The 13,815-nt window shown below is 49.4% G+C and overlaps 1 protein-coding gene across 1 annotated transcript; it reads right to left on the bottom strand.

Annotated features, from left to right (window-relative positions):
- Positions 1-12,886: 12,886 nt before the first annotated feature.
- Positions 12,887-13,815, bottom strand: TOMM5 (translocase of outer mitochondrial membrane 5). The gene is made up of 2 exons (XM_021382408.1): positions 13,625-13,815; positions 12,887-13,378 (listed from the first exon to the last, which is right to left on the bottom strand). The coding sequence occupies exons 1-2, from the start codon at positions 13,743-13,745 to the stop codon at positions 13,344-13,346; spliced, it is 156 nt and encodes a 51-aa protein (XP_021238083.1). The 5' UTR covers positions 13,746-13,815; the 3' UTR covers positions 12,887-13,343.

The raw sequence follows: 13,815 nt of genomic DNA, 5'->3' as shown, positions 1-13,815 counted from the left end.
TCTGCTTCCCCTTCAGATTAGCTGCTCAGTTGACAGCTCTGCTGCAGCAGCATTAAAGGGAGTCATGCCATTTCCATTTTGGATTCTGTCATTCAGTTAAGCTATCCATGCTAGGACATGTTATACCTTGTGCAGTCACCAAAGCAGTCCTGCTGGACAGATGTGTTTGGCACTGCTGGCTCTCCTGGACCTGCAAAGCTGACATGAGCTGCAATTCTTACCCGACCTCCTGGCTGGAATTGGTTGAAAGGAACAGACTTTGGGTCTGGTCAAGTCAGAAACAGAGCTCTAACCGTGTGTACTCAGATGCCTATCTGGCAGACTTTGTCTCTTCAGTGAGATAGGGATGATTTTACCTGCTGCAGAACCAAAGAGAGAGACTGAATGGAGGGAAAGCAGTGCCCCCTCTGGGTGCCTGTTGCCATAGATGGGGGTGGTTGGACTTCTGTGAACACCAGTGCTGCTGCACAGCTGTCCCAGGCAGCGTGTACAATGGCTGGATTTACCTGCGTACCATCTGAGTAGACAAACGGGCTGGAAGCTTGCAGAATCCCTACATAACAGCCTTTTCCTGTTCCATAACCTTCCCACCAAAGGCTACAGATTCAGACTGGAACACATATAAAATAAAAAAGAAACTTATTCAGTAGTGACTGTCTTTAAAAAAAAAAAAAAAAAGAAGAAGAACAAATAAAAATAAAAATTAATTTAAAAAAAAAACAGCTCGTGCACTGAATTGGCAGACCAGGCTTCCAAGGTGACACACTGCCAGGGCTGTCCCATCTGGGAAGGTCTACCCGAGCATGGTCCTATGCAAGGGAGACCCGGCCTGCATCACATGAGCCTGCCTAGCCCCATCTCACTCAGATGCTCTTTTGCTTTATTCAAACCCAGCTTAGGCACTGGAATCTTCTCCTGTGCCTGTGTGCAGAAGATGCATGTTGTAGTTTAACACTGATAAGTAGCTAAGAACCACACGGCTGCGCTCTCGATTTTCCTTCCTCGACAAATCAAAGAGGAGAAAATACAAGATAAAAAACCCCGTGGGTTGAGATAAGGACGGGAAGATTTCTCACCAATTACTTGTTGCGGGCAAAACAGACTCAGCATAGGGAGATTAACGTAGTTTATCGCCAACTAATAACAGACAACAGCAGTGAGAGCTGAAAGCAAACAAAAGCCACCTTCCCCTCATCCCCTGTCTTCTACCACCTTGCCTCGAGTGGTGCAGGGGAATGGGGAACAGGGCTGTGGTCAATCCATAGTGTTTCATCTCTGTCACTCTGTCACCCAGCAGTACGGAGGACAGGAAGGTTCTTTAAGGATCCTTGACAAAACGAGGATTGGACACGGGATTATTGGCTGCATATAACTTCAGATTTATTATTACATAAAAAAAAATAATAATAATAATCAGAGCAGCTTACTATCTACCACTTCTAGCACTTAGCATAGCTTCCAGTTACACAGAATTTCTAGAATTTTTGGTTATGCTGGCATTGCAGTCAGCCGGACAGGCCCTCTGCAGATCGGGCCATATCCATGTCAATCATCACACGACAAAGTCATCACCCAGGCTCAGGCTTTACATAAAAGCACACAGACCTCTCAAGTCTCTCCCCAGAGGAAGAAGACAGCAATGGCAGCATCCCTGGCCACTATGGCAATGTGGGTTTTGCTGTCCAGCAGCAGTGCTGGTCAAAGTCTCCCTTAGGACTTGCTGCTGCCTCGTTTTACAGACAGTGCTCCCTGTGCTGTTATGCTTCCCTGCTGCAGCATGGGCATCACCACCTCCTGGCAACCCAGCCTCCAGGTATGGAGCTGATGGGCTTAACCACCTGGCCGGCTGGTTCTCCCCATGTCCTCCTGGTGACCTAGCACTTGGGTCTTGATAGCACTGATGACTTTTATCACCCTGGGACCAGAGAGGTGGAGAGAGAAAGGGACGGGTGTATACATCCTGCTTATGGCTGCTCACCTCATTGCTGGTTATAGGCTTCCACCGAACATGCGAGAGCAGGGGATGGAGAAATATGCAAAAAACTTCTCAGAAAGGGGGTGGTTATGTATTGATTGTTCTTGGAAATCTAATCCATATGTGTAGCTTAAGCACACATGGATAGCTACTGCCTGAACACAAGGTATGCACATTAGGTGGAGCAATCCTCCGTGCATCTGCTAATACAGAATGCTGCCTCTTAGCGATACATTGCTCACTGCTGTTAAGAGGTTCCTTTTCTCACAGTTTTTCAGTGCTAGGTCCATACCACGGGTCTATCTTTCAGAAATGGACTGCTCCAGCACGGATTCCTTGTGGGCAGCAGCTCCACCAGACACTCTGCTCCATTCTGGGCTCCCCTCCATGGGCTGTATGCAGAGATCTGTGATAGGGAACTGTTCCTTCAGTTTGAATTGGCAGTCATTCATTTTTTTCAGGCCGGCTTGGTGAAACCCAGGAAAATGTGTCTTTGCACGGTCAGACTGACTGTGTGGAGCCCATAGAGACAGATTATAGAGAGGCAAACTGAAACGTATTGCCTAGATGGAGAAATTTTTTCTGTTTGCACAAAGGCAAACGCAGCCATTAGTGTACATATCAGTATTGATTCTTCTGATGGGGTGAAAGGGTCAACACGGTAGGTAGCACCAAGGCTCCAGCATTATCTGCTTCGCCTCCCTCTTGTGCTTCTGCACAATGTCCCCTGTGCCTCAGAAATCCCTATGGTATGCAGCAGTGATAAACAGTGATCTGATTCCAGCAGTGGAGGTTTCTGGTACATCTCTATCTTGTTGGCACACGTTCAAGCAACTAGAGAAAACCGATATTCCCTAAAGGGAAGGGATGCTGCCGTTTCAGGTGGCTGATGATCCCTCTCCAGGATGCGGGCACGTCTCTGGAGAAACACTGCAGAACAAGGTATGAAGAGCCACGTCATAAAACACGATCACCAAGGAGGAACAAGCTGCCTTGGTGAGTTCCTTCCTTTTCCCCCACAAAAGTGACTGAGGTCTCAAAAAGAGTAGTCAGGACAGATTTTATTTCTGAGCACTGCTTCTTGCCTGCCTTCTTCACTAGCTGTGCCTTACCCCAGCACCAGTGCTTGAACTTTATGGGAGGGGTAGGAAATCCAAATTGTCATGAGCATCTCCTAAATCAGATCCTTGGGCAGCACTGCTGGGGCGATCCCTCTTCTCTGCCCTCCCACCAAGTACTCTGCACTGCCATTTTCACTTGATCCCTCTGTCCCGGGGCTTGTAGAGCCTGTTTGCCCCTGTATACAATCCTAGAACCACAGAACCTCCCAAGTTGGAAGGGACCCACAGGGACCGCTGAGTCCAAGCCCCGGCTCCACACAGCAGCACCCAGACCCACACCTATGTCACAGCGGTGTCCCAGCGCTCCCTGAGCTCTGGCAGCTCGGGGCCGTGCCCACTGCTCTGGGGAGCTGTGCCATGCCCACCACCCCTTGGGGCACAGCCTTTCCCCCCACCCCTGACCCTCCCCTGACACAGCCCTGTGCCACCTCCCTGTGAGGAGCTGCAGCCGCCATGAGGCCTGCCCTCAGCCCGCTCCTCTCTGCGCAGACCAACCAAGCGACAGCAGCTGCTCCTCACTTGCCTTCCCCTCCAGACCCTCTGTAGCCCTCCTCTGGACATTCTCCAACACTTTTATGTCCTTCCTACACTGCGGCACCCAACCCTGCACGAAGTGCTCAAGGTGAGGGCGCACCAGTCAGAGCAGAGCGAGGCAATCCTTCCCTGCACCCACTGGCAGTGCTGGGCCTGATGCCCCCCAGGGCACAGCTGGCCCTTTGTGCAGCTAGGGCACACGTTCAGCTTGCTGTCAGCAGGAACTTTGCATCACTTGCTGTGGGTCTGCTGTGCAACTCCTCATCCCTGGGTCTGTACGCAGAGCGAGGGCTATCCTGCCTCAGGTGCAGAATCCAGCACTTGCTCCTGTTAAAATAAATGCAGCTTGTAATTGCCCAGCCCTCTAATTTGTAAAGGTCTCCCTGCGAGGCCTCACTGACCTCAAGGGAATCAATGACTCCTAACAATTTAGAGTTGTCCACGAACTTAATTACTATACCTTCAAGCCCCGTATCCAAGTTGTTTATGAAAACATATATACTGGCCTTAAAACAGAGTCCTGCAGAACCCCATTAGTGACTACCACCAGCTTGATGTAACTCCATTTGCTATAACCCTCTAAGCCCAACCTGTCAGCCAATTGTTCATCCATCTCATTATGTCGTTGTCTAGCTGTAGGCTGAATGTTTGGGCCAGGATGCTGTGAGCCTCAGGGGAGACCTTGTAGCTTTCTACAGCTAGGTAAATGTTGTGGTGGGGTGGGGGCTGGCATCTTCTCCCGTAACTATTGACAGGACTAGAGGGAATGGTCTCAAGTTGCACCAGAGGAGTTTCAGATTGGATACTAGTAGGAGTTTCTTCTCTAAAAGAATCATCATAAAATGGCTTGGGTTGGAATGGACCCCAAGGATCATCAAGTTCCAACCCCCCTGCCACAGGCAGGACCACCAGCCTCCAGATCTGGTACTAGACCAGGCTGCCCAGGCCTCATCCAACCTGGTCTTGATCAGCTCCAGGGATGGGGCACCCACAGCCTCTCTGGGCAGCCTGTGCCAGCACCTCACCACTCTCTCCGCAAAGAGCTTCCCCTTGACATCCAGTCTAAACCTTCCCTCCTGGAACTTAAAACCGTTCCCCCTTTTTAAATACTGGAAGGCAATGAGATCTCCTCACAGCCTTCTCTTCTCCAGACTGAGCAAGCCCAGCTCCCTCAGCCTGTCCCCACAGGGAAGATGCTCCAGCCCTCTGATCATCTCACTCATCCTTCATGTGCCTTAACATGTCTTCTAGGAGGATCTGCTCCATGATCTTCCCAGGCACAGAGGTGAGGCTCACTGGCCTGGAGTTCCCTGGATGCTCCTTCCTCTGTTTCTTGTAAGTGGGAGTGACGTTTCCTTTCTTTCAGTCCCTGGGGACTTCTCCCAGCAGCCATGACTTTTCCAATATGATGGAGAGCGGCTCAGCAACCACATCAGCCAGCTCCTTCAGGGCCCTGGGATGCATGTCATCCGATCACATAGTCTTGTATATATTCAGTCTCATGAGGTGGTCTCGGACTTGCTCTGCCCTTACAGTGGGGGGGGATTTACTCCCCCACTTGCCACCTAGAGGCTCAGGGATGCAAACTTCAGGGATGTGAGAAATACAAGAATCCTGGCTGCCAGTGAAGACTGAGGCAAATAACTTGTTCAGTACCTCAGCCTTCTCCATATCTGTCATAGCCAGTTCTCATTTCTCATTCACCAAAGGTGGTACGCTCTCTTTGGCCGGCTTCTTCTGGCCAATGTACCTATAGGACCCATTCTTGTTGTTATTAACATCCCTCACCAAGTTCAGTTCCATTTGCTCCTTGGCTTTCCTAATCCCCTCTCTGCAAGTCCAGACAGCATCCCTGTATTCTCCCCAGGTGACATGCCCTTGTTTCCACAGCTGGTAAATCCCTTCTTTTCCCTCAGCCTGACCAGCAGGTCCTTGCCAAGCCATGCTGCTCTGCTGCCTCCCCTGCCCGCTTTCTGATGCAGACGGACAGAGAGCTCTTGTGCTCCCAGAAGGGCATCCTTGAAGGGCAGCCAGCTTTCTTCCACTCCTTTGTCTCTAAGGACAGCTTCCCAGGAGATCTCATCCAACAATTCCTTAAATAGCCTGAAGTTCACTCTCCCAAAGTTCGGAGTCCTGACCCCACTCTTTGCCAGGCCCACATTCCTCGAAATCACAAACTCAACCAGGGCATGCAGGTCACTGCAGCCCAGGCTGCCTCCAACCTTAACACTTTTAATGATTGCCTCTGCATCGGTGAGCACCAGGTCCAGCAGCGCTTCATCTCTGGTCAGTCTATCCAGTACCTGAACCAGCAAGTTGTCATCCATGCACTCCAGTAATCTCCTGGATCTCTTGCAGCTCTCTGTGTGGTTTTCCCAGCAGATATCCAAGTGGTTTAAATCCCCCATCAGGACTAGTGCCTGCAAGCACAACACCTCCTGCAGCTGAAGGAAGAAGGCCTGGTCAGCAGGCTCCTCTTGATCAGGCAGCCTGTAGTAGATCCCTACCACCAGCTGCCCTTTATGAGTCCTATCCCTAATTCTAACCCACAGGCCCTCAACCTGTTCCTCACCATTTCTCGGGGGGAGCTCCTCACAGTCTATCCACTCTTTAACATAGAGGGCAACTCCCCCACCCTTCCTACCTGGCCTACCCCTTCTAAAATGCAGTACCCCTCTACAGCGGTATGCAAACCTTGGGAGTCATCCCACCACGCTTCCGTGACAGCAACCAGATTGTAAATTTCCAAGCACATCACAGTTTTCACCTCCTCCTGCTTATTTCCCTTGCTGCATGCATTGATGTAAAGGCACTTCCGCTGGGCTTCCTGACCCACCATCTTTCTAGAGGGGCCCTCCCCCAAACCTCTGGGAGGAATCTGAAGTTTTCCCATGCTGCTTCCTAGAGGGACATGAAAAGGTTTTGGACGGGGAATCAGCAACATTACCTCCTCTGGGGAGTCCCTGCAAGAGGGATAGAATCACAAAGCTTGGAAGAGACCTCCAATATCATCTAGTCCAGTGCTTAACCACCCTTACTGTAATAAGTTATTTTTGTGTGTCCAATCTAGACCTCCCTTTTTGTGGTTGGAAATCTTTTCCCCTAGTTCTGTCACTACAGACCCTGCTGAAGAGTCTGTCCCCTTCTTTCTCACAGCTGCCCTTTAGATATGGACAGGCCACTCTCAGGTCTCCAAGAACCTTCTCTACTCCAGGCTGAACAGCCCCAGCTCTCTCAGCCCTCTCTCTCTCACACCTCACAGGAGAGGTGTTCCATTCCTGGGATCATTTCTGCATCCCTCCTCTGGACACGCTCCAACAGCTCCACATCTCTCCTGTTCTGGGGACTCCACATCTGGACTCAGTACTACTGCTGGCCTCAGCAGTGCAGAGCGGAGGGGCAGGATCTCCTCCCTCGTCATGCTTCTTTGGATGCAGCCCAGGATACAGCTGGCTTTCTGGGCTGTGAGGGCACAGTGCTGGCTCATATTCAGCCTGCCCTGCTGCATATGCCCGATTACCAGACAATGGAGATGGTCAGTCATAACAGGAGGAAGGTGGCTCTCAAGGATACTCGAGGGAGCCAGAATCTTCTGGTGTGCTATAGGCAACCAGGCTGTGCGTGTGTGTGCCTCAAAACCCTGCCGGACTGCCTGCCACAGAGCAGGGCTGTTTGGAGAGCCTACCTCATTCTGTCTGGATGTGTTGCCCCTGCCCTGGAGACTGCTGCTGGGCTGAGGACTTTGGGCTCCTGGCTCACTTCCTCACCTGGAGTAGTATTTTAGAGACTGCTATAGGAGCAGCATCTTACGTACGTACTGCTGAAAAGCGACATGAGTAAGGTGTGATTGCCAAGCAAGGGCTATTGCTCTCTGGTAAGAAAGGTCTTACAAAAGTCTGGCAAACAGGCACGATCATTGTTTTTGAGGTCAATATCCAAGGGCAGCTCTATAGATTCTATTTGAAAATGCGCAGGTAATGTATTTATGTCGACTGAAAATGGAGTCGCAAATACACCAAAAAAACTGTTGGGTTTTTTTGGTAATCTTGAAACCAGTTCTCAAGTTTCTTTATCAAAACAGAAAGCAAGGCTACATATTTTTTTTCAGCTCGCAGAGCTGTGTTTAGGCAATGTCTCAGAACGTGTTGCAAGGCAAAGAGGCTTGTGGTTCATTATATTGATCCCTATCCCTTTGAATTAAGACTTGGAACGGAGTCAAGGTTTTGACCGAGCAAGAGTGTGCCTTTATTTATTAAAAGACGGGTGAGAAAGAGGAAAAAGAAAAGAGAAGAAAAGGAGATAGAGAGAAAACAAAGGAGAGAAAAGCAAGTTATCACAGCGGATCCCATGATTTCCTGAGGGTCCGTCCTCCTCCTTCTCCTCCTCCGAGGTGGTCGAGGATGTGTTGAGGTGAGCACCACTGGCTGTGGGGTTGGCAGTGCCCTTTATGCCATACAGCAGTCCCTTCCAGTTGGGCCAGGAGCTGCTGCCAGGTGGAGAGTGCCTGGTATCACACACCATGCACGAGCTGTACCAGCCATGCTTCTCCCTTCACATGGTGGTCGTGGAGGGTCGTGGTTGGGGGGGACCTGCAACCACCCTAAGCACAACCATTAACTCCTGGCTTCTCCATTGCACTTGGGCACAACACGTGTTTGTTCTGCAGCTTTCACAAGAGTCTGACAGTACAGTTCTTGCTCTGAGGCCTTTACAAGGTTGCTATAGCTCTGTTCCACTGGCTACCAGTTAGCTGCATGTCAGTCTCTTAACCAGTCAGAAAGAGAGCGAGAATGGGAAACAAACAGGAGGAGCTGGCAGCCACAATGCTATTAGAAAAGCATGATGTCATTGCCGGCACTGAACCCCGGTGGGATGATTCCCAAGACTGGAATGTGGCTATCAACAGCTACAAGCTCTTCAGAAGGGACAGGCAGGAAGGAGGGGAGGAGGTCATGGAAGGAACAGAATGTGAAGAGATGTCCCTGAAGAACTGCCATGAGCGAGTCAAAAGCCTGTGGGTGAGAGTTAGAGACTGAGGCAACAAAGGAAGCCTTGTAGCTGGTGTCTGCCACAGGCCATCCAATCAAGTAGAGCCTGCTAATGAGGCCTTCTTCCTCCAGATACAGGAGGCATCACGATCACAGGCTCTTGTCCCACTGGGGGATTTCAACCACCCTGACATCTGCTAGAAAAGTAGCATGGCAGGCTGAATGCAATCCAAGAGGTTCCTGCAACGCATTGAAGATAACTTCCTGAGTCAAGTAATAGATGGTCCCACCAGGGAGGATGCAATACTGGACCTGTTGCTCACCAGTGCAAGTGAACTGGTTCATGATATCAGCATTGGAGACTGCCTGGGCAGCAGTGACCATGCAACGCTGGAGTTCATGCTCCTGAAAGATACAGGACAGACAAAGAGTAAAACCACGATGCTAAATTTTAGGAAAGCCAACTTTCAGCTCTTCAGGGAGTTAGTCAACAAAACCCCCTGTAAAACTGTCCTCAAGGACAAGAGAGAGGAGCAGAGCTGGCAGACCTTCCAGGAAAACTTTTCTTGTGTGCAAGTGCCATCCACCCTCAGGTGCAGGTAGTCAGGAAATAAAGGAAAGAGAATAGCATGGCTGAATCAGGACTTGCTGCAGAGAAAGAAGAAAATGCACATGCAGTGGAAGCAGGGAAAGGTGGGAGGAGTGCAGGGATACTGATAGGCTGAGTAGGGATAGGGTCAGGAAGGCCAAGGCCCAACTGGAACTGGACTTGGCAAGGGATGTGAAGAAGAGTAAGAAAGGCTTCTACAGTTAGATCAGCTGGAAAAGGAAAGCCCAGGAGGGTGCACTCCAACTTAGTAAGCCATACAGGCAGGCAAAGAACAACTGACAAGATACTCAACTTTTTTGCCTCAGTCTTCACTGACAACTGCTCTTCACACACCATTTGAGTGGATGGGTTTGAAGGTGGGGGCTGGGGGAGCAATGTCCCTCCCACAGAAAATTAGGTTTGTGATCACTTGAGAAACCTGAACATCCGTAAGCATATGGGCCCCAATGAGATGCATTCCAGAGTCCTGAGGGAACTGGCTGATGTAGTCACCAAGCCACTCTCAATGATATTTGAACATTCATGGTGGTCAGGTGAAGACCCTGATGACTGGAAAAAAGGCAATGTCACACCCATTTTTAAGAAGGGTAGGAAGGATGCCCAGGGAACTACTAACGTGTGAGCCTCATCTCTGTGCTAGGGAAGACCATGGAACAGATCCTTCTGGAAGCTATGCTAAGGCATATGGAAGAGAGCAGGGGGGGGATACAGGAGGATCAGCATGGCTTCACCAACAGCAAGTCTTGCCTGACCAACCTAGTGGCCTTCTAGGATGGTGTGACTGCATCAATGGATGAGGAAAGAGCCACTGACGTCACCTATCTGGAGTTCAATAAGGCCTTTGACACGGTCCCCACAACATCCTTCTCTCCAAATTGGAAAGATATGCATTTGATGGGTGGACTGCTCAATGGACAAAGAACTGGCTGCAGGATTGAACCCAGACACTGGTGGTCAATGGCTCAATGTCTGGACGGAGATCAGTGATGACTGGTGTCACCCAGGGGTCAGTGGTGGGACCGATGTCCTTTAATATCTTCATCAGTCACATCAACAGGGAGATTGCGTGCACCCCCAAGTTTGCAGATGCCAAGCTGTGCGGTGCAGCTGACATGCCTGAAGGACAGGACACCAACCAGAGACCTAGGGAGGCTGAGCAGCAGGCCCAGGAGAACCTCAAGAGGTTCAGCAAATCCAAGTGCAAGGTCTTGCAGTGGGTCAGGGCAAACCCTGCTATCAGTATAAGCTGGGGGATGCAAGGATAGAGCACAACCCTGCGGAAAAGGACTTGGAGGTGTGGATGGTGGATGGTAAGCTGCACATGAGCCGGACGCTTAGCTACATATTTACCAGATGAGTTTTCCTGGTCGTCTCAGTATCCCTCCATCCCACTGAAACTATAGAGGAAAACTCCATCTGTACTCCTGCTACATCAACTAACTGCCCCAGTCCCCTGAAGTCCCTTTTGATAGCCCTCAGGCTTCTCTCAGCAACTTCATCGCTGCCAGCCTGAGCTTTTAGGAAAGAAAAATAATCAGAAGAGTGAACCAGGCCAGGAAGTTTTCTAGTAATGTCCCTGACTGAAGGCCCAGAGGGGCAGCACACTTTCCTACTAGAAGAGTCTGGCCACCAAATCAGGCCCTTTATTTCCCTCAGAAGGGAGTCACCTGCAAGAATGACCTTTCTTTGTGTAAAAGAAGCCCCTAACTTTAAGCAGCACTACTATGAGTTGCTCTTGCCTACTGCAGTAACTTTAAACAAACCCTTGCTCAGGAAGCTGCCTGATTCTATAAAACTTCTTCCTCTGGTTACTGCATTCAAACACCAGTAAGAGTTGCTTTCTTGCTTTTTTTTTTTTTCTTCTTTTCAGTCTTTTATCCTTTACCAAGATAAGCCAGTCTGCATCAAGGCAGTCAAATGATGAGGTCTCCTTAAGTTTTGACCCCTAACAGAGGCTGTTCCCACTACTAGGACCTGCGTCACCGGTAGATGATGGAAGTCCTCAAGACAGAGCACAAAAAAAATTAAGAAGAACTTAAAGGGAGAGGAGAAAATTCTTCTCTTCCTACTGTCAACAGCTATAAAAGCAACAGAGAAAATGTATCTACAGAATATCCTGGGCTCTGAGCTTCACTAAGACTTACACTTTACTGCTGGTACTTGTCTTGCCATCCAGACCATCTGCTCGACACATGCACTTCTGCTTGGAAGATGAGCAGCTGTCTCTCCAGGGCTGGAGACACAACAACGCAGCAGTGTATCTTTACATTAACAGGTTACGCCACAGAAGTGAAGAGGCAACAGATGGCACCTATCAGTCAGGTTGCAGTCTGACATCCATTCAGCCTTCTGCTGCATCTCAGTCCTCCCTGGAGGCAGTTGAGTAAGGCAACTGCCTGGTATATTGGAGATTGCAGGAAATCACAGTTGAGAAAAATACCGATTTATTTTCACCAATTTTAATGAACGGATGGCTTCATCTCTCATCTTCCTGACAGAAACTTCCCTAGAACAGTCTTTACGAGCTCCTAATGGCCAATTCAAACCCACTCTTAACGTTTCTTCAGGATTAGAGAGATGCAGAACTGCTCAGAGGTCAGCTGCGTTAAGCCCTGAAAAGTGCTTAAAAATGGACAAAATGCATACCACGTACATGATCTTATGGACTTATCAAGGAGACTGGCATGCTAGAAACCTTCCCAAAGAAAGCTCTGGCACTGCAAGATTTCTACTTTGCTTCCTAAAAGCAGTGCACCCTGCCAAACCAGACAGTGAAGGTAACAGACTTCATCTGAGCAACCACCCAACAGATGAAGAACAAGCAGTGCCTCCACTATGGGCAAGTGCTGGCAGTCTGCTAACACTAGGAGAAAAGGGTTTAAAAGAATTAAGTACAAGTTTCAGAAACATCTAGATCTCTATGCACATCTGATTTAAGGAAACAAAATCTTAAATGCATCCCTTCAGACTTACACAAACAGAGAACTCAAAATGGCTGAAAATCCAGCTCCTGCTCTGGCAAGTAAGGTCCATCTAAAGTCAATGCATACTAGTAAGCATCAGCCCTAGGGCTGACAAACTCTTTCAGAGAGGAAAAATACAACCCTCTTTGCAAAGCAAGCTGACTAATTTTTTTGCATCATCACAACAGTAGAGGTAAGAATACTGCATGCAACTCCTGCACAAAGTAACACTTCCTCCTGAACAACTAGTATATGGCACTCTGTAAATGTGACAAGAGCTGGATTCAGCATACAACAGGCATTATGAAAATCTGCTGTCTAAAACCCTCTTAATAGTTCACAGATTACACTAGTACAGCCTTGCTCATGCTTTACCTTCCATAAATGCAAGATCCACGAGGCTCTAATCAAATGGGAAACTAGCACAGACCTGCTGGACAAAGCTAAGCCAACCCTTTCTGCTTTTATTTCTGAGACTTGACTACACATTTGTGTTTCACATCTGAGTAACTACATACTTACGAACTAGAAAAATACATAATTGTCTTGCTCTTCTTACTCGTTCTCCTTTGCTTTTCTTCAATACAAACCGATACTGAAGGTGGAGAGCGTGAGCCTTAGAAAGCCAGGGAAATATTACCAAAGAACCTCTACTTTAACTGGTGATTAACAGAAATAAGTCAGTACCAGAGTTGTTCATAATGTGACAGAACTGCTCTCCCATTTATTTAAAATCAGACTCCCTTTGCACTGCATTCATTAACCAAGTAATTTTACAGACAGGTTCAGTAACATTGATAGCCATAACACACGGCAGTTTAGAGGTAGGTGCACAACAAAGCAACTCGATAGCAATTCAGATCTCATACCAAACGATGAAGATTTTTTTAAAGAGTACCAAAAACATTCCATCATAACACACTGCTTACTGCTGCTACGGAGTGCTCTGTGAGTACCTGCATAAAAAACAGACGTCTGCCCCACACCTCCCACTCAGCTATCACTCTCTGTTCGAATATGCCTACAGGGACATTTTAAGGAATATTTAGTATTGGATGCCTGCCTCCGGAACAACGTTTAACTAACAACAAAGAGAAAGCAGTCCGCTGCACGTTTTCAGAAGCCGAGTCTTCTGTGCAACTCGCAAAGACCTCATACGCTGTCCAGCTTCTTCAGGATGAAGGGAGCTGAAAAAAGAGAGCAGTACAGCATGAGCGTGCCAGTGGTGAACCCGGAGCCCGCCTGACAGCCGGCTCGGGAGTCTCCACCCACACCACGCCGCAGCACCGCTCCGACCGGCGGGGAGCAGCGTTCCGAAGGGCGGGGACACCCGCAGGCGTGCTGCGCGGGCTCCCCGGACCGGGCCTGGCTCCGGTAGCAGCGCTTCTCCCCGCTACCGGGGACCCGGCCAGCAGCCGGCCCCGCGCACTCACTGATCCGCAGCAGCGCCACGTAGATGAGGAAGTTGCGGACAGAGGTGAGGACGTCGCGACGCATCTTTCGCCTGAGCTCCTCTGGATCCATCTTGGGCCCCAGCCCCTCGATGCGGAACATGCTGCTCCAAGCACGGCCCGCCGCGCTGCTATGGCTGCCGAGCGCGGCCGGAAACGGAAGGGCGGAAATG

Source organism: Numida meleagris, unplaced genomic scaffold (assembly GCF_002078875.1).
Source record: "Numida meleagris isolate 19003 breed g44 Domestic line unplaced genomic scaffold, NumMel1.0 unplaced_Scaffold239, whole genome shotgun sequence".
NCBI classification, from domain to species: Eukaryota; Metazoa; Chordata; class Aves; order Galliformes; family Numididae; genus Numida; species Numida meleagris.
The sequence above is the reverse complement of the archived record's forward strand: the minus strand, read 5'-3'. Positions and strand labels throughout refer to the sequence as shown.

Coding starts and splice junctions, on each gene's coding strand:
- TOMM5 (XM_021382408.1), bottom strand. CDS start 13,745: ATGTTCCGCATCGAGGGGCTGGGGCCCAAGATGGATCCAGAGGAGCTC. Junction 13,379..13,624: donor CGTGGCGCTGCTGCGGATCA/GTGAGTGCGCGG, acceptor CTCTTTTTTCAG/CTCCCTTCATCCTGAAGAAG.